General features: G+C 35.8%; 1 protein-coding gene across 2 annotated transcripts in view; it reads left to right on the forward strand.

Moving 5' to 3' along the window:
• Naaladl2 (N-acetylated alpha-linked acidic dipeptidase like 2) overlaps positions 1 to 20,848 on the forward strand; it is a 1,212,242-nt gene that overhangs the window by 1,166,532 nt on the left and 24,862 nt on the right. For both annotated transcript variants that reach the window (XM_040754622.1, XM_040754621.1), the window contains one exon: positions 6,784 to 6,982. In XM_040754622.1, the coding sequence (XP_040610556.1) occupies positions 6,784 to 6,982 (199 nt within the window). The remainder of the gene's footprint in view (positions 1 to 6,783; positions 6,983 to 20,848) is intronic.

The raw sequence follows: 20,848 nt of genomic DNA on the forward strand, positions 1-20,848 counted from the left end.
ATTGTGACCTTCACTTGTAACAGAATATAAGCGCATGCCCTAAATAATTGTGACCTTCACTTGTAACAGAATATAAGCGCATGCCCTCATGTTTAGCAGTTTTATTTAAACCTTGTTTTTTCATTTCTTGAATTATTCAATGTAAAATTAAACTCACATATACCTTTAAATTTCCAGCTTCAAATTTCTGCCTGCAGTGGATAATGATAAGAATGTACAGTACAAGAATATACTTCATTTCAGAATGCTTTAGGAGCTCCAGAGGCATCTCAGTGGCTATAAGTACTGCAGCTCTTGCACAGGACTCAGGTTCAGTTTCCAGAAGCCATAAGATAGCTCAGAACTATCTGTATCACCAGTTCTAGGGAATCTGATACCCTCTTCTGTGTTCCAGTGGCTCCTGGAACTAATGTGATGCACATACCTATATGCAGGGAAAATATTCTTAAAAATAAATACATCTTTTTAAAAGAACCAAAAGCTGTAGCTATCTCTTCCAAAGCTGTCAATAGTCAGAGCTATACTCCTCTGCACAGTGTGGCATCAGTGAGTAATATAAAGAGTTCATAGTTCATCTTCTATACCAGCTAGTCAGGAATGGGGGCAGAGGTCACTCAACATAGTGTTAGGAGATTACTTTTCTGTTATAAAATATCATCACCTAGGCAACTTATAAAAGAAAGAGCTAATTTGGCTTAAGGTTTCAGAGGGACAGAGAGATCCATGATGGTGAGAAGGCATGGCAACAGGTAATCAGAGGAAAGATCTGAGAGATCGTCTCTTCAACAGCAAATACAAGGCAGAGAGACCGAGCTGGAAGTGGGCAGACTCAACTCTCAATGTCCATTCCCAGTGGTGGGTTTCTTCCAGCAAGGTTCTATCCCCTAAAAGCTTCACCACCTCGGCACCACCAACTGGGGGCTGCGCTTGTAAATACATGCACATGTTGGGGACATTTTTCATTTAGATCTACACAAGGGAAATCCTCACTCCAAGAGGTACTCGGGAAAGTAAATTCATGTGGCTTTGGGGACATAGATCATTATATTCACTTGTGGGTTGAGAGCTCATTTCATGCAGTGGGAGAGGGAGAGATCACTCCACATATGTTTTTTCAAGAGTGCTGAAAGTTCTCCTGAATGAAGTCTGCCCTTGCTACCTAGACTATTAGACAACATTTGCATTCAAAAATATACTGCCAAACTACTTTTTAAAAAGTGGTCAGTGTCTAATCTTTCCCCCAATATTCTTTTGTATCTTTGCCAAGGGGATCTTGCTTGCATTCACTTTATCCATAGTTACTTGTGGTCTATATCATTCATCTTCAAATAATGTATATATATTTCAATATACAATGAAAAATCAGGTCTGGACTATCTGAGCATTATTCTTGCTTTAACTCCCACACATCTTTCTTTACCTCAGTGCTGTTTAAGGAATCTGCTGAGATGATACAATGTGGTTCCTACTGAAGAAGACAGCATGAGGAACAGAAAACGTTGCATAGTAATGAGCTGTTTTTCCCTTGGCTGACATCATAATGGCAATTTCTTTTCTTCTCTTTAATGGGGCTATGAGATATTTTTAAGATGACATTAAGTAGCATATATTTTTTTCAAATAATCTCCTATTATGCTTTTAACCACTGCATTACACCAAGCATGCCATCCCTTTTGGGTTGCACATCAGAGAGGTCTAAGTAGTGGTTATGCAACTGTTAGTGCCTTTAAAGCTGTGATAAGCTTGTGGATATAGTAGTGGCTTCTGAGAAATACTAGTAAATAAGAAAGACTGCTTGTTTTATGTAAAAATGTAGTGTTTGGGTACAACTGGTACATTTCTCCCCATAACTTAAAAGGAAATGCAGTGGAAGTTTTTAAACTAGAGCTGCAAAATAGAACCAAATCATATTGTTGCAAATATGCTAATATCTAAAGCTTTATAGACTGTGAAACCACAAAGAAACTACAAAAGTAGAAAAGTCAAATCAGTATTTAAATAGGACAGTGATAAAATTGTCAGTTTGCAAGGCATATAAAGGTACAGTAGTTTATATCTTCCTCAAGCTATGACACATTTTAGGCTGGTGGCTGTCTTGTATAGGCCTAGGCATTGTCATGTCAGATCAGGAGTAGACTTAGTGGGTTATGTAGGCTCTGTAGTCAATGTAGGACCTTGATGGGTTATGTCTGTAGAAATGTGTCAGGTAATTGGAGCTTCTGCACTACTTAAGGAAGGTTGGTGGGACACCCTGCATTAAGAATCTTCATGAAGAATAATTTGTCAGAAATATCTGGGCAGTCCTGAGGTCACTATACAAAGACACCCGTATACTGTGTTAAGTTTGCCTTCTGCTCTGTGTGACATGAGTCAAAAGCTGTGTTCATGAGATGTGAGTATTTCGATTTAATTTGAAACCTTAAAAGAGGTTGTATGTCTTCAATAGATAACACAATACAACACTGCCTCTGAGGTCACACACCAGTTTGGGAAGGATGCTGTAGGGTAACAGTTTACTAGATTTGCAGGAGAGGACTTGAGTGGGGAGAGTTTGTCTTTTACAGCACAACTGTAGGGACACATCTATATTGCCGCTTAAGATAGAAAACTTCCATGAAATGTTGTATATAGAAAGTGCCAGAACTTTCAAGAGTCCTTTGGTATAATCCATTTTTAGATAATCCCAAAATATGTCTCTGAAATTTGTTAACTTGGCTTCTATACAAGATATTTTTGTAATGCATTAGTGGTCTTTACATACAATGATCCTACATTTTTATGACTATTATGTTCAGTTCTAACTGCATCAAACATAATTATTAATCTTTATCTTTACTGATTTCCTAGCAGTGACATGAATGCATAAATAATTACTTCTTAAGAACTTCCTAAGTCCATGAATTTTACTTTGAGACGTATGGAAAAAGCAAGAGTCTTCCATCCAAAATATAGAAGAACTTAAAACATCTGGAATACATAATTTTAGTATGCAGTCTCAAATATTATGTACTAAATCAGGCACAGCTTTCAACATTTAAAACAAACCAGTATTTTCCACAGAGCTCTAAAAATGTATTGTTGGTTGGCTTTTCACCAGAGGCAAAGATGAGGCTATGACTTTTAAAGGTTGACCATTGCATTCCTTTACCCCACATCAATCATTTTCTTTCTTCACAGAGGTTGGTGATACCAGCCCTTGGCTACAGAGTCAGACATCCCAGAATGAACTCAGATTTCTTAAAGTGAAAACAGGGAGTCCTGTGACACTGGGGGATATAGATATGGAAAGTATTTGGGAGAAAAATTTAGGTATTAAACTCGGAAAACTATGATAGCATGTTTTTTTCTCTACCCTTGAAAAATAACTTGGAGATAGAATATTTAACTTACATACTCTATTAAAACTAATTGATTTATAGTAGTGAATTTAGAAAATTAAGTGACTGTTTTTCTTAAAGGTAGTGAAGGACAGACATTAGGTAATTTACTCCTGATCACATTGGTAGTCATTATGTAGATACAGCTGTTATCTCTTTATTAATATCAAATCATTGGTTTGGAGAATAATGTTAATCCTCTTTCTCAGAAGTCTTTTGTTTCCAGTTCATAGTTTTTCATAAAATGTAGATAGTATCTTTTACATGGGAGCTGACAACAGCCTCCAGCAGTCTTGTATTCTGTGACATTACAGCTCCTGAGTGAAATTTGAAGTGTTTATAGAAGAACTGCAGGGAATATTTTGATTTAACTTAATATAACTGAGTGGATTAGTACCTTAAAATATTTTCTTCTCTTTTCCAATTTCTATCTTCTCAGTTATAATTCATTCAAATATAGAAAGTAAAGGATATAATATCATAGGTGATTGTTACATACCAAACATCTCCCTAAATTATTTTGTAAATATTGTGTAATGCATCAATATATTTCACAGAAGACATCAACTTATTATTCCACATTTGTTTATGTTTTAACTAAATGATTATTATAGAATAACAATTACTCCAGCAACCAGATATGTGGAGACAAAGAACATCATATTTTCCTTTATGAGTTTCTTTTCAACTTAGAAACAGAGACACAAAGCAGATAGAGATAAAAATATTATCAATGTTTGGATTCTATAACACTAGGCACTGTGGTAGTTCTCTCATTAAATGTCATATCTGGTGCAATTTTAAGTACCAGAAAAATTGCTGTAACTAAGGAGACAACTGTCTTTCTGTGATACTGTTAGCATTCTCATGCAGATTCAAAAATCATGAAGGATTAATTCATCTGGGAGCAACAAAGTCTCAGAGAGAGATAGGAACATTTCTTTTTGGGACTGATTGAAAGATAGTAACAAGCTCTAATTGATTAACAGGGAGATGGCTGCTAAGGCTCCTTGAAGCATAATTTAGACATTGAAAAGACTGGGTGAACATTACAAGGGAGCTGCTTTGCTTCTCAGTCTCTGACTTCCAACTCTGGAAGTAATGCCTGCTGTGTGTAAGGCAGGTTGCCACTCTTGTTTTTTTTTCCCTGAAACTAAGCAGTTCAGGAATCAGTCAGTTCCCTGCATCTGAAGTACCATAAAAGATAAATTCATTTAAAGCTCAATAAAAGGGAATGGTACAGTTTGTCTCAGTTGATTCAGTAGTAATGCCTTCAACTCTGCAGTGGATAGTAGATCAGAACAGAGTTTTCTTTCTTAAGTGGAAGACTCTCAAAGATGTCGAACTTGTTTTTTCTTCGCTGACTCAATTTCACTGAATTCCAATTGCCTTATCAATCTCCATTTTTTCTTTTTGCAAAGATAGTTTGAGTATTTTAGGCATTTGATTTGGTAAATCATTACAATTTAAGAAAACACATACCATCCTAAAATTTCACTAAATTATTTGGGACTTGATTTTCAAAATGAATAAAATTCTATCTTCATGATCTGCTGTGAAATCAAATCCAAGAATTAATCAATGTAGAATGCATGGTGCAACAGAAAGTGTCTAAACATGGTGACTCCTGCAGTTGAATGTACCACAACATTATTTGTGAGCAAGGTACTAAAAATTATCTTCAGCATTCATATTTCTTCTATACAAGCTTTAACAACATCTGTAAATATGTAATACTTAAAAGGTTTTATGTTGGGCCTTGGTGATGCATGCCTTTAATCCCAGAACTCAGGAGGCAGAGGCAGGCAGATCTCTGTGAGTTCAAGGCCAGACTGGTCTACATAGAGAGAGTTTCAGGACAACCTCCAAAGCAATACAGTAAAAAACCTTGTCTCAAAAACACACAAAATAAGTTTTTACATTTAGTGCAGATACTTCTTTTAAGCCAGTCTGTGAATGTTTCAAAATTTAGGCCAGTGTGAGGGCTCAGCAGGGTAAGGCATTTTTTTTTCCAAGTCAAATGACCTGTGTTGCCATCCTCAGGGGTCACAGGTAAAAGGAGAGAACTTATTTCTACTATTTGTTCTCTGTTCCCTCCCCCACATTAAATGGGACAAAAATGTATTATGAGATCATTTTATATGGGCTTATAGTTTGATTATATTCACTCCCATTTCCTTTTCACTTTCACCACTCTAAGGCAAAAAGGTATGAAAACAGTTTATTGCCCACGAAGTGGAAAATAAGCAAAAAGTCTGTTTTCTGAGAAGCAAACAAAGTAAATATAGAAACACATGTGATGATTTCTCGTAAATTATACAGTGAAAATATGTTTCAAACATATTATAGAAAACTTCTATTGAAGAAAATAGAGACTCAAGGCGTATGAATGCAACATAGTAACATAACTTATATCCCATCATAAAAAAAGATAGTCTTTTCATTATTTCTTTTATTTATTTATTTTTGTTTATCTCTTTTGCTGATGTCTGATGTGGCCTTGGTTGAATCATATTCTCTTTGTAACTAAGAATTATCTTGAGTTCAATATCCTTCTGCTTCCACCTCCCAAATGATGGCAAAGCAGGCATACCCCACCATGACTGTATCCTTTACATTTTTTTCTTCAAATGCTGGTATACTGTGGTGACTGGGGACTGTTGAGCCAGCAAGATCAAGGTTCCATTTCAATTCTGTTGCTTACTTAATGATTTGTAACCTTGTTTTGTGAGTCTTAATTAATCTCATTTTCTGTAAAATAAAGTTTGGTAATATTTTTTAAATTAATTTTTAAGCTAAACACAAGTTTATTTTACATACCAATCCAAGTTCTCTTTCCCTCCCATCCTCCTATTCTCCCAGCAACCCCTCTTCCTATCCCCACCACTCTTTAGAGAGGGTGTGGCCTCACATGACTGATCATCAAAGTCTGTCACATCATTTGGAGCAGTACCTAGGTCCTCCCTCATGTATCTAGGCTGAGATAGTATCCCTCCATAGTATCCATTCGTGCACTAGGGATAAAGTCTGGTAAATTTTAAATGATGTAATAATAGCATTTTGTAATTATTAAGTAATATAATTGTTTATGAAGCTTAATATAGTATTCATAATATAATCCAATGTGAGTGCCTATCTTCTGTAATGAGTGTGTAGCTACTCAGTTAATAGAATATATATGTATATACAAGTTTGGACAGTATGTTTAGTAGAAAAAATATGGTGTCAGAGTTGAATTGAAACATATAAACCTTTGTTTGGGTAGACAACAGAAAGAACTTTTGATGACAGGCAACTGTTTTATCAGGGATCTATCTGATTTATAAACTAGAGTTAAATTGGTAATGCATTTGCTTGGATCCTTTGATAAAATCTCTCCTAAAACAGATTCATTTATCTTCACCAGGTGGTGAACCCAGTGTCCCTTACCTGCTTGCAATGGCTTCACGTTTGAGGGAGAGTGCTGAACTCTTCCAGTCAGATGAGATGCGGCCTGCTAATGACCCAAAGGAGAGAGCTGCCAGTCATGTCCGCATGCTGAATGACATCCTTCAAGACCTGGAGAAGAACTTCCTGGTTGAGCAGGTGCCACCTGGATTTTATAGGTAGGAAATACGCCTCCACCTTTATGTCTCTCACTCTAAATATTAACTTCACTTCCTGAGTATATTAAAGCCATATTTAAAAGACACTGTCCTTTAAGATATTTGAGAAGAGTGCACACAAGGGAGAGTCAATAAAGATGACTTCAATGAAAAAGTGGGGAGAGAATAGAAGAAATATTGGAGATAAAAGAATAGGTGATAGGTTTGGTGCAAACAAATTACAAGCATATGTAAATAATACATTTTAAAAACAAAACAATAAAACAGTTATAGACAGTTATGAAGATAAGAATCATCATTCAAAGCAAAGTTCAAATGAATCAATATGGAATGAAGGACACAGGACAAAATATCTTATATTGCTATCATTAATGGAAAAGCAAGGGCAGGCAAAGCTTCCATAGCAAGAAATATGCTTCCTTGAGTGTCAAGAGACAGACCAAGCAGCTTTTGTTTTCTAAGAAAAACATGTCTAGAGTATTGGGCTTAATTGTACTGCCTACAATTTATAACAGTATTGAATACATTTAATATTCTAGTACCACACAACTTGAGTGAATCTTGTAACAACCGAGAGAGTAGGGCCAGTTTGGTTGAGACATAGGTGTGCTCCTGAGAACATGTAGACAATGGTTTTGTAGACACAGCAATGTAAATTGGGCTCAGTGATGAAAACAAGTGGACTATGGTTTTGCTTATGACGCAATCAAAGTAGAAAGTAAACAAATGGTAGATGGAAGATAAGCAAGTCTGAATATTTTAAATACTGTATATTATTGTTTCATTCTACTGAGGATAAAATATATACTTTCTGTATAGTACATATTACATATGTATTATATAATGTATGTGGAAAAGATAATATGTACATCTATATGTGTATACATCTTACATATGAATGTCATATATCTTTTACATTTAGAAATGATACTTAAGTGACCTACTGAGTTACTTGTTCCTGTATTCCATTTGCCTACTGTCTTGTTTCATGATTAGAATTGCTAGACATACCATGTATAACCAGCAGTTAAAACAAGGCATCAATAACTGATACAAAGGTACAGAAAACTTATTTACATGTGAGAAAGAGTTTCAAAAATTTTTGAACCCAATGATTATGACACCCTTTACAGCAGAAGACTTACATCACTGTACATATTAAAATATATGGGTTTTGAGTCTCAAGCCTGTGACTTTTAAGTGGGCATGAGATTTGAATGGTGTTTTGTAGCAAACTTCATGACTTGAAAATATCCTCATTCACTCATATCTTAATTTCTTCATCTGTTAAATGAAATAGCAGATGGGAACAGAGTTAACATTGTGAGATTGAAACTGAAATTCACATATACATTAAATTGTCATGTACTTTTTCTAACCTTATAACTCTAGATTAGGAGACATTAAAAAATATGTATACTATTTATATTTTTCATAATACTTGAAGGCATTATACATGCTCCCTATATTTTCTATGCCCCTGAAACTTAGCAGGCACTTCAAGTAAAAATCAGTGTCTATCCCTGGAATACACACAGTCATCGTGTGCCCATAACACAAAGAGGGATGCTCTCTCAGCCTGGACTCTTAGGGGAGTGCCTGGACCCTACCCAGAGTGAAATGACAGACTCTAGATATCCCTTATGTGGAAGGATTTGGCAATAGGGTGGGAGGGTGGGGGGGAAGGGGAGTGCGGGAGGAGGGGAGGGAGAGGGAACTGGGATTGACATGTAAAACAAGCTATTTAAAATTAAAATAAAATGATAAAAGAAAAAAGAAAGAACAAGATGATTAGGTAAAATATAAAGATGGTAAACATAATTAACTAAAGAAAATTCAACCATATTATTGACAAAATTATTTAAAATGTCTTTATCAGAATAGGTAAATCATGTTTGATGACCCATTTACTAAGATCTGTTTGGTGGCACACAGGTTTCATCCCAGCACTCAGGAAGCAGAGGCAGGCAGATCTCTGTGAGTTCATAACCAGCCTGGTCTACTGAGCAAGTTCCAGGACAGGCTCCAAAACAATATAGAGAAACCCTGTCTCGAAAAACCAAAAAAAAAAAAAAAAAAAAAAAAGAAAGAAAGAAAAAAAGGAAAGAAAGGAAGAAAGAAAAAGGCCTGTTTCTTCAGGAAGAATGCATTCCCTTCTTAACATTCTTGCAAAGTGTAGCTGACTTATACATATGATCTGCTTTTTCTTAACTTTTCAACAGTATTCATAGACTCAATTTATTTTGTTCTCTAGTTTGAGAAGAAAAGCAAACATTTGTCTTTTACTAAGACCAATAAAAGTGACTTTCTACTCATAGTAATTATTATAATTATCAGGGCATACCCTGCTTTCAAGTAATATAAGTGCAAATGTCATTACAATATTCTAGTATGTATAATAGACTTTAGAACTCAATGGCTAAGATTCAATATTTCAGTATTTACCAAAATTTGACTATAGTTTTTAATCAAATACATAGTTACCATGGTTGTTCTTAGGTTAAATGCTGAATACATGACAAAGTCTATTTATAACTTTGTAAGAAACTATCCTCCAAAGTGACTATACCATCTTGCAGTTTCAACAGTGAATAGCATGGTACTTCCGTCATTTCACACCTCACCTACATTTGGTGTTGGGGGCCTGGGAATAAGCCTTTCTGAAGGGTGCGAATTGGTTCTAATATTTGAATTTACAATTCTGTGATGGCATGTGTTGCAGACAGTCCTTTGCTATGGTAACTTCTCACTCGTTCTCTAAAATGAGATTTTTGCACAGCTTATACCCAATTTCACAGCTAGTTGTTTCACTTCTAGTTAGAGATTGTATAAATCTCAGAAGAAACTTTGAATGTTGGACTTTAAAACATTGTTGAGACTATAATAGACCTGGTTCTTTTGAAGGTGAACTAAATGCATTTTGCATTATGGCATTGTCTTAAGTTTATGGGAGCCAGGCAGTTTTGGTGCCCAAGCCATAAGCAAGTCCAAGGTATCAGGAAAAGAAAAACAAGACATTTTGTACTAAGAGAATGCATGTGCTGTCTTTATTGCCAGGAGACAGACAGAGAGAGAGAGAGAGAGAGAGAGAGAGAGAGAGAGAGAGAGAGAGAGAGTCCTTATTGCAAGTGCTAAGAGGTCTCTCTCTTTTAGAGAGGGAGGAGCTTTATATACAGATTTACAGCACAGTGGAAAAACCCCAGGTGGATGAGAACATGTTTTCTTCCTGCTGGATGTTGATGTCAAAGGGTCAAGGCCAGGGCAGGAAGCCAGGACTAGAAAACAAGATGCACTTAGACTGGAAATCAGGATGGACTTTTTGACTGACCAGTGACTCACAGAGACCCTGTGGGGGCTGGGGCCCAACAGGGAGTAGAATGTGGTAGTTCAAATGTAATTGACCCCCATAAGCTCACAGGGAATGGTGCTATTGGGAGGTATGGCTTTGTACAGTACATATTTCCTTGTTGGAAGAAGTATGGCACTGCAAATGTGGGCTTTGAGGTTTTATATATGATCAAGTACCTATGCCCAGTATCTCAGACCTATTCCTGTTGCCTATGGGATCAAGACATAGTGCCTTCTCCACTCTCAGCTACTTCTCCAGCACCATGTCTGCCTGCCTGCCAACCATGTCCACCATGATTATAATGGACTAAACTGTGAGGCACACAATTAAATGTTTTTCCTTTATAAGACTTGCCATGATCGTAGTGTCTCTTCACAGTAATAGAAACACTAACTAAGACAACAGGTATGCAAAATATATAAGAATTCATAAAACCTAGCAATGCAATCCCCTTCAAAATCAAAAAGCAGATCATGTATTTCCAAAATATAATATTACAGGATATACATTACCATTCCAAAATATAGGGAAGAGAACATAGTGAGAAAATAATAGACCAAAGCAAATAAAAAACCAGCTGGGAAAACTGCAAACTCTGCATTTCCTTGTCTGATGTCAAAGTTTTCCAGATCTCCAACTGCTTTGAACTTTGTTGACTGCAACACAATTCTTTATCTTGGGCTGGTTCCACTTCCTGTTATCAGCTCTCCTTGGCAGGTATTGAATGGCTCTAGCATTTCAAATGTCTTGGGATCTCCAAGATAATCCAAGCTTCACCTTGAAGACTTCACACAATGGGCTCTCTAGGCCTCCATTCAAAGGCACCCCTGACACATGGTTGGCCTTTGTGACTTTCTTTAGCTCCCCCTTGACTCTAAAGCCAAAAACATTTGGTCAAAGCTGCCAAATTCTGTTGCTTACTGGGGCTGGATTATGGCCGCCTTGTCCAATTGCACTTTCACTAACTTTCTGAATTCCATGGTTTTCTTCAGTGCCTAAGCTTGGCTATCCTGGAACATGCTCTGTAGAACCAGATTGACAACAGACTTCTCAGTGCTAGGATTAAATACTTGCACCATGAAATCTGGCTTTAAGTTATACTTTAATTTCTTTTCACAAGTTGTAAACTTATCTGGGTGGGATCTTGCCTGGATTTCACTACTTTCTTTGTTTCATTTCTTAATCTGTTTACTTCTTTGAACACAGAGATTAGTTCCTTTCCACTTTCTGGTCCTCCTTTTCTCCTCAAATTGTACATGTTGTATTTTTCCTTCTTCACCTTGTTCCATTTCACTATAAACCCTCTTTAGAGTTAATACTAACAACTACACACCAGAGTCTATACTAAGATGTTTTGAGATTTCTTTTGACAATGGAGTTAATACACAGCTCTTCACTTTAGCCCCAGGTATATTTTTTCATACAAAAGCAAAAATTTGTCGCATTCTTCACCAAAGTATCACAAAACTAGTCTGAGTTTAGAAAGGGGCTACATCTTGATTCTCCAGGCAACAGGAAGTGGTCTGAAATATCGGGCATGGCTTGAACACCCATAAGACCTCAAAGCCTGCCTTCATAGTGATAGTTCCTTCAATAATTCCATACCTGATCCAGCAAAGCTACACCTACTAATAGTATCATTCTCTCTGAGCTTATGGAGGCAAATTTTATTCAAACTACCACACCAGTCTTCTGTCAGATAACTGTTTGGGAAACATTTTCTCCTAGTGTATGTTTTGGTAAGCATGGGTTTTAATATTAATAAATTGTACCTTATGAATTTACCCTTCATATATTGTGCTACTATGTGGTCTACAAAATCTGAAAATGAAAGTCAATGTTACCTAGCCTCCATGATCTCCTTTTATGAAACATTCTACAAATTTTATAATTCTGTGTTTTAGATTTAAGTATGCTTACCAGTTTGAATTCATCTTTTTGAAATGTAAAAGATTTGGCATCAAAGTTTTAATACCTTTATATTTGCACAAATTATCAGTTTTAACACTGTTTGTTTAAGGTCTATATTTCTCCATTCAATTATGTTGGCTATTTTGTTGTACAATTTACATTTAATATTTCATCGTGCTGGTTGTTTCTACCTTGCCCGGGTAAAATGGCTTTCACAACATGCAAAAACATTCATGTGGGAGAAACTGATTTGTGATTGTCAGAAGCAGGAGGGGCTGATATAAAAAGGTTTGTCTTTTTCAGCTTGGATGTCTTAGAGGAAACTAAGCATTTCTGAACACCAGGTATGCTTCTATAAACTGGGAACTCTATAAGAGATGTTAATAATAGAATAACATTCTCTGAAATGAGGTCAGAGTATGATACATATATTGACTTTATAATTCTATAAACGTTACAACATGAAAGTAATATTACACCATTATTATGTCGCTATTTGACATTTGAATAGTATTTGCATCCTCACTGCTTTCTTTCTATATATCACCAGGGGAGATTTTTTTAAAGTGACACAAAAATTTCTGTTTTCCCCAGGACACTGAAGTGTTATCTATCTTTAAAATTTATTTTTAAATAGTATTTTCTTTTAATAAACTATTGTTAATTTTCTGTCAGCTAAATCAGTCACAACATTTCAGGGAAAAAACTGAATTTTCAAGGAAAAGATTTTAAATTATATACTGTTAAATAAATTATAAATAGTCTAAACAGTACTATCTTCCAAAATCTAACAGTTACTGCAATGACAAAGCTGCTCAGTGAAAAATACTGCTAGCAATTTTTGTGATTGAAATTTATTATCTTGTGAATTTACCAATCCTGTATTGTTTTAGCAGATCTCAGAAAGATTCTCTCCCTTGTCCCTAGTTAATGAGCTATTAAGGACATATTTTTGCTGCTATGGTGTCTCTATTATTTCCTTTTCCTCTCACCCAACACTAGCCTACATAGTCTTAACAATGGGAGAACACTAACTCTTATCATGTACTTGATTTTAAATGGCTCAACTGTACTTCACTGACAGAAATATCTTCAAATTTCAGACTTTACAAGTAGAAAACCAGGGAGTTTAAAAATGCTTTCCATAGATGCAGTGAGCAAAGTGTTTCTGCCAAGGAACACCCCAAGGGATTAGTATGAGGTTCAGCAGCATGTTCTCGGTCATACATTTAGAAATAATGTTTCACTGTAGGTTCTCCAAGCATTTAAAGGAATGATAAACTGAAAATCTAAGAAAAGTTTCCTAGATAAGTTTAATTTCATCTTGACACAGCCAGCCTAGAGTTATCTGAGTGGAAAGCCTAGACTGTGGAATGCTGAGATAAGATTGGTGTATGAGCATTTCTGTGATTCTTAATTACTAATGGATGTAGGAGGGCCCATTATATGATGGGTAGTACTTAGTCTGTTGGTCTGGGGCTATATAAGAAAGATAGCTGAGCATGAGCTAGTGCAGATCAGTGGATAAACAGCATCCCCTAATTTCTGTTGTACTTCTTTGACTATGAGTTCCCTGATCAAAGTTAATACTTCATGGAAGGCAAGCAATCCTCCCTTAAATTCCCTGCCCTGACTTCCCCCAGTGATAATGGACTGTACCTTTGTTGTTTTTGTTCAAAGTTATAAAGGAAACCGGAGTCATATATTTCTGTTCACACACACACATACACTGGCTGCTCTGCTGTGTTCTGAAATTTTATTAAAGGATAGCAAACTTCCTATGTCGTTGTGAAGGAGAACTGGAGGTCCCCCCTGTATCTGCATTGCTCTCATTTGATTTTAAGAGTATGGAAAATTGACAGTGACACAAGTATAAACTGGTATCTAATGTTACCTTCCAGGTAGAATTGGTTTCTAATGAAAGTAAACATCTTCTAACTCTACCAGATGTAATGGATTATTAGGAAAGAGTTATCTTTAGAAGAAATATAGCTTTGTCAAGATAGTTAAAGGTACTTGCTGCCAAGCCTAATGATCTGAGTTCAATCCTTGGATCCTCTGTGTTTAAAGAAGAGATCATCTGTAAAATGTACTCTGACCTCTGCACATGTCCTGTGATACATGGGCACCCACAAACACACACATGCATGCACATAAATATAGCTTTAAGTTATTAAATAAATCTACTGATTTTTATATTATCTGGCTATTTTTATGAAATAGTTAGTAAATTCAGTGGCATCCTGCTTATATAGACTGTAGGTCTATATCTATCTATCTATCTGTCTATCTATTTAATATATATATATATATATGAAATGACTATATATCTTAGAAAGATAAAACTGAATATCAATTAATGACTATATTCAATAGTTTAAAGAATGCAGTCCATTTGTAAATTAAGGGACAGTATGTTTGTGCTTGTGTACATGTGTATATTGAACTTTGTGTTCTCATGAGAAATATTGCCACAAGCTCATAAGAAAGGATTTCTTTTGGAGTTAGCCAGAATGGATTTGTGCAAGTTCAGAAGACCATTTCAAGCTAAGCCAAGGCACAACAATTTTCATGTGCATCCTTGAAAGCAGGAAAAGCAGTGTAAATGTCAAGATGCTTCTGCCTTGAACCAAGAATAAACAGAACAAGCAATCCATTAAAAGTGTTTTCAAACATGCAACTTCCCCAACTTTTCTGTGGAAAAAAACATTATCTCTCATTTGTCTAGGCAAGTACATTATGCAGAATAATGTAAAATTCACTTCTCAGAAATTCACACTCATGCCCAAGTTGCACATTAATAGTAAATACTTGATTTTGAGAATTTCAAGAAATTTATCATTATAGAATATAAGTCCCCCAACATTTCTAAATTGCCATCATCTCATAGCATGGTGTTTTAATTAGAGTTAGTTTTGTAAGTAATAATAGAAACTATTATTTTCTGTTTGATTGAGGTAATGACTACTCTGGTTTATATGTTTTTCTTTTTATTGAGTTATAGGTGGTCTGAGTGGGACTAAAATCCCACCATTGTTTTTACGGTCATTAATTCCATCCACATCTGATTTCTTCAGATTATAAAAAATAACTGATTAATGACACCATAATGTTTTAAAAGTATTTTACTAGTTAGTGCTGCTAGAACAAAAAGATCAGTGTATGAATTCAGAATAAAACAATAGGCCCAATGTAAAATTTCCAAAATTTGGTAACCTGTCTCATGTACCAAACATTTTATAATGTGAATCATTTTAGAGGTTGCTTTTATACTTTCTGAATAGATGCAATAATATGCCTTATAATGATATATCATTTGCATATTTTTGTTTTATCTATCTAAGATGATAAAAACATGTCCTGTATTTTAAGAGAAACAAAATTAATATAATAAGTTCCAAGCTTATTTTTCAATTATTCATTTTGTTTCTATTAAAACAACGTATCTCAATGTGACAGACGACATTGACGTGCATTAGGTAGACTTTCAGCTAGTCCTATAAAACTGTCAGGTTTCGATGATTACTTATTGTTATTCTCAGTATATTCTGACTCAATTGTTATTGTAAATACTCCCCTGTGCTGCTAACAAAATACAGCTATAAGGGAAACTGAGGCAAAAACTGATAGATGTCGTTACAAAAAAGAAAATTGGTTTTTTCCCACCTAACAATAATTTATCATAATATTTTATCTAAAATTTGAAAATAGCCTCAAGTAATGAATAAAATACTATGTTCTAGATTATACCAGAACCCAGTATAAAACTTTGAAATATGTTTCCCTCATACCATTTTCTATGCTGGCTTCTTATCCTTCTTGCTTGCTCCACAATTCTTCAGCTCTATTTCCAAAGATGAACTCATATGTTGTCTATATGTTCATGTCATCTGCAGTATAGAGTATGTTGGGATGCCAGACAACAAAAAGGGAATGTCATAAAAGATAACATTAATCTGTGTGGCTGGTTCTATGATGAAAGAAAATTCTTTCATGTGTATATTATGGTTTCTCAGAATGTTAATCATAAGTTAGGGTATTATGAATGTACAAATGTGGTCACTTAAGTATGTTCTCAATGGTTGGTGTGAAACAGGTTATCTGTTCACTAAAGTCGATTATTGCTGGACATACTGATGTCTGCACTAATGTCCTAGGTTACGCTGAGATTGTGAAGGAGAAAGAAATGATTCTGTTACATAGCATCTCAAGTCATGCTGCACTAGGCAACATCCCCCTCAACACACCGAATCTTTTCATATGAGGTCCTGTCTAATCTTATTTACCTTTGCAAGGTAGAGCAAATTAGTGGCTAAGATGATGAACTCTTAGGTTGGAAAATCTATGTAAAATTCTTGTTTTTTTTTTCACCAGCACAAGCTTAGGTAAGATTTTCTGTGTGTTTCCAGACCTGTTTTTTTAATTTTTAAATTTAATGTATTTTTTATTTTACATCCTGACTTGTTTCCTTTCCTTCCTCCCCTCCAATTTCCTTCTTTATTCCCTCTTCCTAAGATCTATCCATTCATCCTCTATTTCTGTTTATAAATGAGCAGGCATCCCATGGATATCACAAAAGCATACACTATCAAGTTTTAGTAAGACTAAATACCTTCCCTTATATTAGGGGTGGGCAAGGCAATATATTATGAAGAATAGGTTCCCAACAGGCAGCCAAAGTGTTAGGGACAACCCCTGATCTCATTGTTAGGAATCCAACATGTACACTAAGCTCATTAGATATCAGAGTCTGAACCAATAACCATGGGACCTGCATGGGACTGATCTAGGCTCTCTATATGGATGTGGCAGTTATGTAGTTAGGAAAGATTTTTAACCTGCCTGAAGAACAGTTTTATAAGCTAGCAACTGGGTATTTCTGAGAAATTGCTTTGAGAGTTAAAAGCAAAATGTTTGAGAACAATTTGTGCTGTATAGACCTTCCACAACTAATCATGCCTGTTTAACTATTTTGTACATTCAGTACATGCCTAGTGACTAGACCCTAATAGGTCTCAGAACTAGGTTTTTATGCTAGTATTTTTTATTTAAATTATAAACAATCTTATTTTATTTATCAATCCCAGTTCCCTCTCCCTCCCATCCTCCCATGCCCCCCACAAACTCCCATTCCATCCCTCTTCTCCTTCATAGAACGTATGAGGCTTTTCATAAGAGATCATAAAATCTGTCACATCATTTGGGGCAGGGCCTAGGCCTTCCTCTGTGTGTCTAGGCTGAGAGAGTATCTCTCTATGGGGAATGGGCTCCCAAGGTCCGTTAGTGCACAAGGAACAAATACTGTTCCTCTATCAGAGGTCCCAAAGACTGCTCAGGTCTCCTAACTGACTCTAGTTTTGTCTTTCAGTTTTGTGCTACTTTTACACTACAGCAAAAATACTAAATCAAAAACAGCTTATAGCTAGGTGGTTTAAACTCAGTGGTAGAAGCTTGTCTGTGTGTGTGTGTGTGTGTGTGTGTGTGTGTGTGTGTGTGTGTGTGTGTGAGAGAGAGAGAGAGAGAGAGAGAGGGGGGGGAGAGCAATAGACAGAGAGACAGAGACAGAGAGACAGAGAGAAAGATATCATGCACATGTGATCCACATTTCTTCTACTCTATGATGGAAGAAATAAGACCATTGCTGTTTTGTGAAGGGCTGTTGAAGGGAATCAAGATTCCAAGCAATGAAAAGGAATCCATAGCTATGATTTCCAGGAGCTTAACAAGTTAAAAGACTAAAGATTTATACATACTCAGTTGCAAGTTTGGGATGGATCCTCATTCTGTATCTGAACCCAGACACATTAGTGTGTGTACCCTGCTAACTCATTCTCTCTAGCTATAAAACATGCACCAATGTCTTCTCTAGATGACAAACAAGCAGCACAACATTCACCTACTTTTAAATAGGAACCTTCCTGTTTTAGTAGCAGGAAAATTAAAGTACAATTATTGAGACTTTATCAAGGTCATAATCCACAGCGTGACCACGTTAAAATTCAGAATCCTAACATCCTTTGCTGTCGCTTCCCCATTGAACAATGCTGCTAAGAAGCACTTTTGATGAAGTGAACTTTGGAGTTTCAATAGCCCAGTGTTGCCATCAACTTTGGTTGATTAACAATTTCATATCATATACCTTTGTTCTTTTTTTTTAACAAGAACTCTTTGTCTTGTCAAGTCTATCTGTCTGTCTGTCTTTGTACTGAAGAATATTGTGCAGGGTTGGGAAGCTATTCTAGTATTTTTGAAAGACTGAACTGTTGTATATGTATGCACTTGCTCACTCATTCATCATTATTGATTGACTGTGTACTACATGCAGGGATTTTTCTCAGCCGTGAGACCACAATAGTGAACAAACTAGGAACAAATTGAGACTAGTGTATGTGTCAATTTGTTCCTAGTTTGTGCAGAAGTCAATGATCATTTTAGCTCAATATTCATGTTCATAAAGTCTAATGTTGATTAAAATCCCATAGACGCTCGTGTTCTTCAACAGTGACTGTCACAGATATTCATCAGCAGGGTTCTGACTCTGTTTCTGTTGCTCCGCAATATATACTCTATGGTTTTGACTTTGTCATATCATGTAACCCAAAGCATGGTTTTGCATTTCACATTTCCATGAGTCTTAAACTGAATTACAAGGCAAACAACATTTATTTCATAGAGACATACATTACAGTTGGATACCTTTTTACAACAATACCATGTCATATAAAGTAAGTCAAAAAAGCAAGACCAAGAATTGATCCATATGCCATGCAACCTGTCCACCATCAACCAAGTCATTGAAGGAACATTCATTTACCATCTCTGGCATATTTGTTTTCTTTCACCAATTAGTTAAGATAGACTGGGGAGTATCTAAGATTCAGTCAGTGTTTATAAGAGTATGAATTAATTTTCTATTCCTTTAAGATACATTACTGAGAAATAATTACCTGGATGACAGTAGAAAGCTTAGAAAGTCCAAGTTCATTGAGAAAGATTTGTTATGACTCTGTCTTCTTTATTTTATCTCCTGTTTTTCTATTTCCAATGCAACATATTTTTTTTGGTTTTTACGAGACAGGGTTTCTCTGTATTGTTTTGGAGGCTATCGGTCCAGCCCAGCCTCGAACTCACAGAGATCTGCCTACCTCTGCCTCCCGAGTGCTGGGATTAAAGGCGTGCGCCACCACCGCCCGACCAATGCAACATATTTTAACGGGTATAGCATCCAGGTAACTTACTGGCATATGAAGAGAATTAAGAAAAGTGATCACACTCAGTATTTTGTTTATATCCTATTAGGCACATAGTCTCATAATCTCTCTCTCTCTCTCTCTCTCTCTCTGTGTGTGTCTCTCTCTCTTTCTCCCTCTCTCTTCTCTATTTCTGTGTTGCAGAGTGAAAAATATTCATATGTTGAATAATTCATATGATCATAAAGCTCTCATTAATCACTTAGCTCAAGAAGAAAACTTGTCTGCTGATAACCCAGACATTGTGAGGAGCTAAGTTAATCTTCATACCATATACAAAGATATGTAGCAAGGACAACTTTGTGATTCTAAGTTAATCTTCATACCATATACAAAGATATGTAGCAAGGACAACTTTGTGATTCAAAGTTGACATGGAAAAGATGACTAGCAGGCTCGACTCTGCAAAGCATATATTTGTTTCTGTACCCATAATCAATATAACTATAAGTTTGAATTAAAGCGTACAGGAGCTATTTTAGCTGAGAAAGTGACACAGATGCTCTATTCTTCCCTTGGCCACTGAAGCACCTGTTGAGTATAACCACTAGTCATAGATGTGCTGAATATTTAGTCTGTTCCTTAGAGCCAACATTCCATGCTTACACTAATAAAAATATGCTCAATTAAATTATAATTACGTTCAGAGGACTCTATCCTGGGAATTTAGGGCAACTAGGAAAAATATCTATATCACACTATATAATGATATATAAATATGATATATAATTTTACATATAATATATACAATTCTAAAGACACTGAATTGTGCTTGGAAGGATTTTAGTATAACTGAAAGTTTCTGTCCACCCTTGTCCCGCCACTGTTTGGCCCCAAATTATACACACAGATGCTATATTAATTATAAAATTGTTGTCATATGGCTAGGCTACTTACTGACTAACTGACTAGCTCTGTTTTAATTATTAACCCATTTCCACAAATCTTTGTATTTCCTTGTGGTCTTGGCTTACCGAAGAATGCCCGGATCTGTTACTCCTTTGGCTGCTACATAGGGTCACCTTGTGGTGCCTCTCTCTGACTAACTTTCCCAGAATTCTCCTCATCCTCTAGTCCTGCCTATCTTCATGCCTCTATTGACAAAAGAGTGTTTTATTCATCAACTAGTAAGAGAAATATATATACAGAAGGACATCCCCCATCATGCTGGCATTTCTTCAGCCTATCATATGAAAAGTCACCACCTATCACCATCAGACCAAACTGTATGCGAAAACTGAAAGACAACCTCTGCTTTCTGAGTACAAATAAATTTATTAAATACATAAAGTCACTGTATTATAATTAGCTCAATTAAAATTATCACACAGCTAATTTAAGGAAGTACCTCAAACA

This window comes from Mesocricetus auratus, unplaced genomic scaffold, assembly GCF_017639785.1.
Source record: "Mesocricetus auratus isolate SY011 unplaced genomic scaffold, BCM_Maur_2.0 Super-Scaffold_100011, whole genome shotgun sequence".
NCBI lineage: Eukaryota > Metazoa > Chordata > Mammalia > Rodentia > Cricetidae > Mesocricetus > Mesocricetus auratus.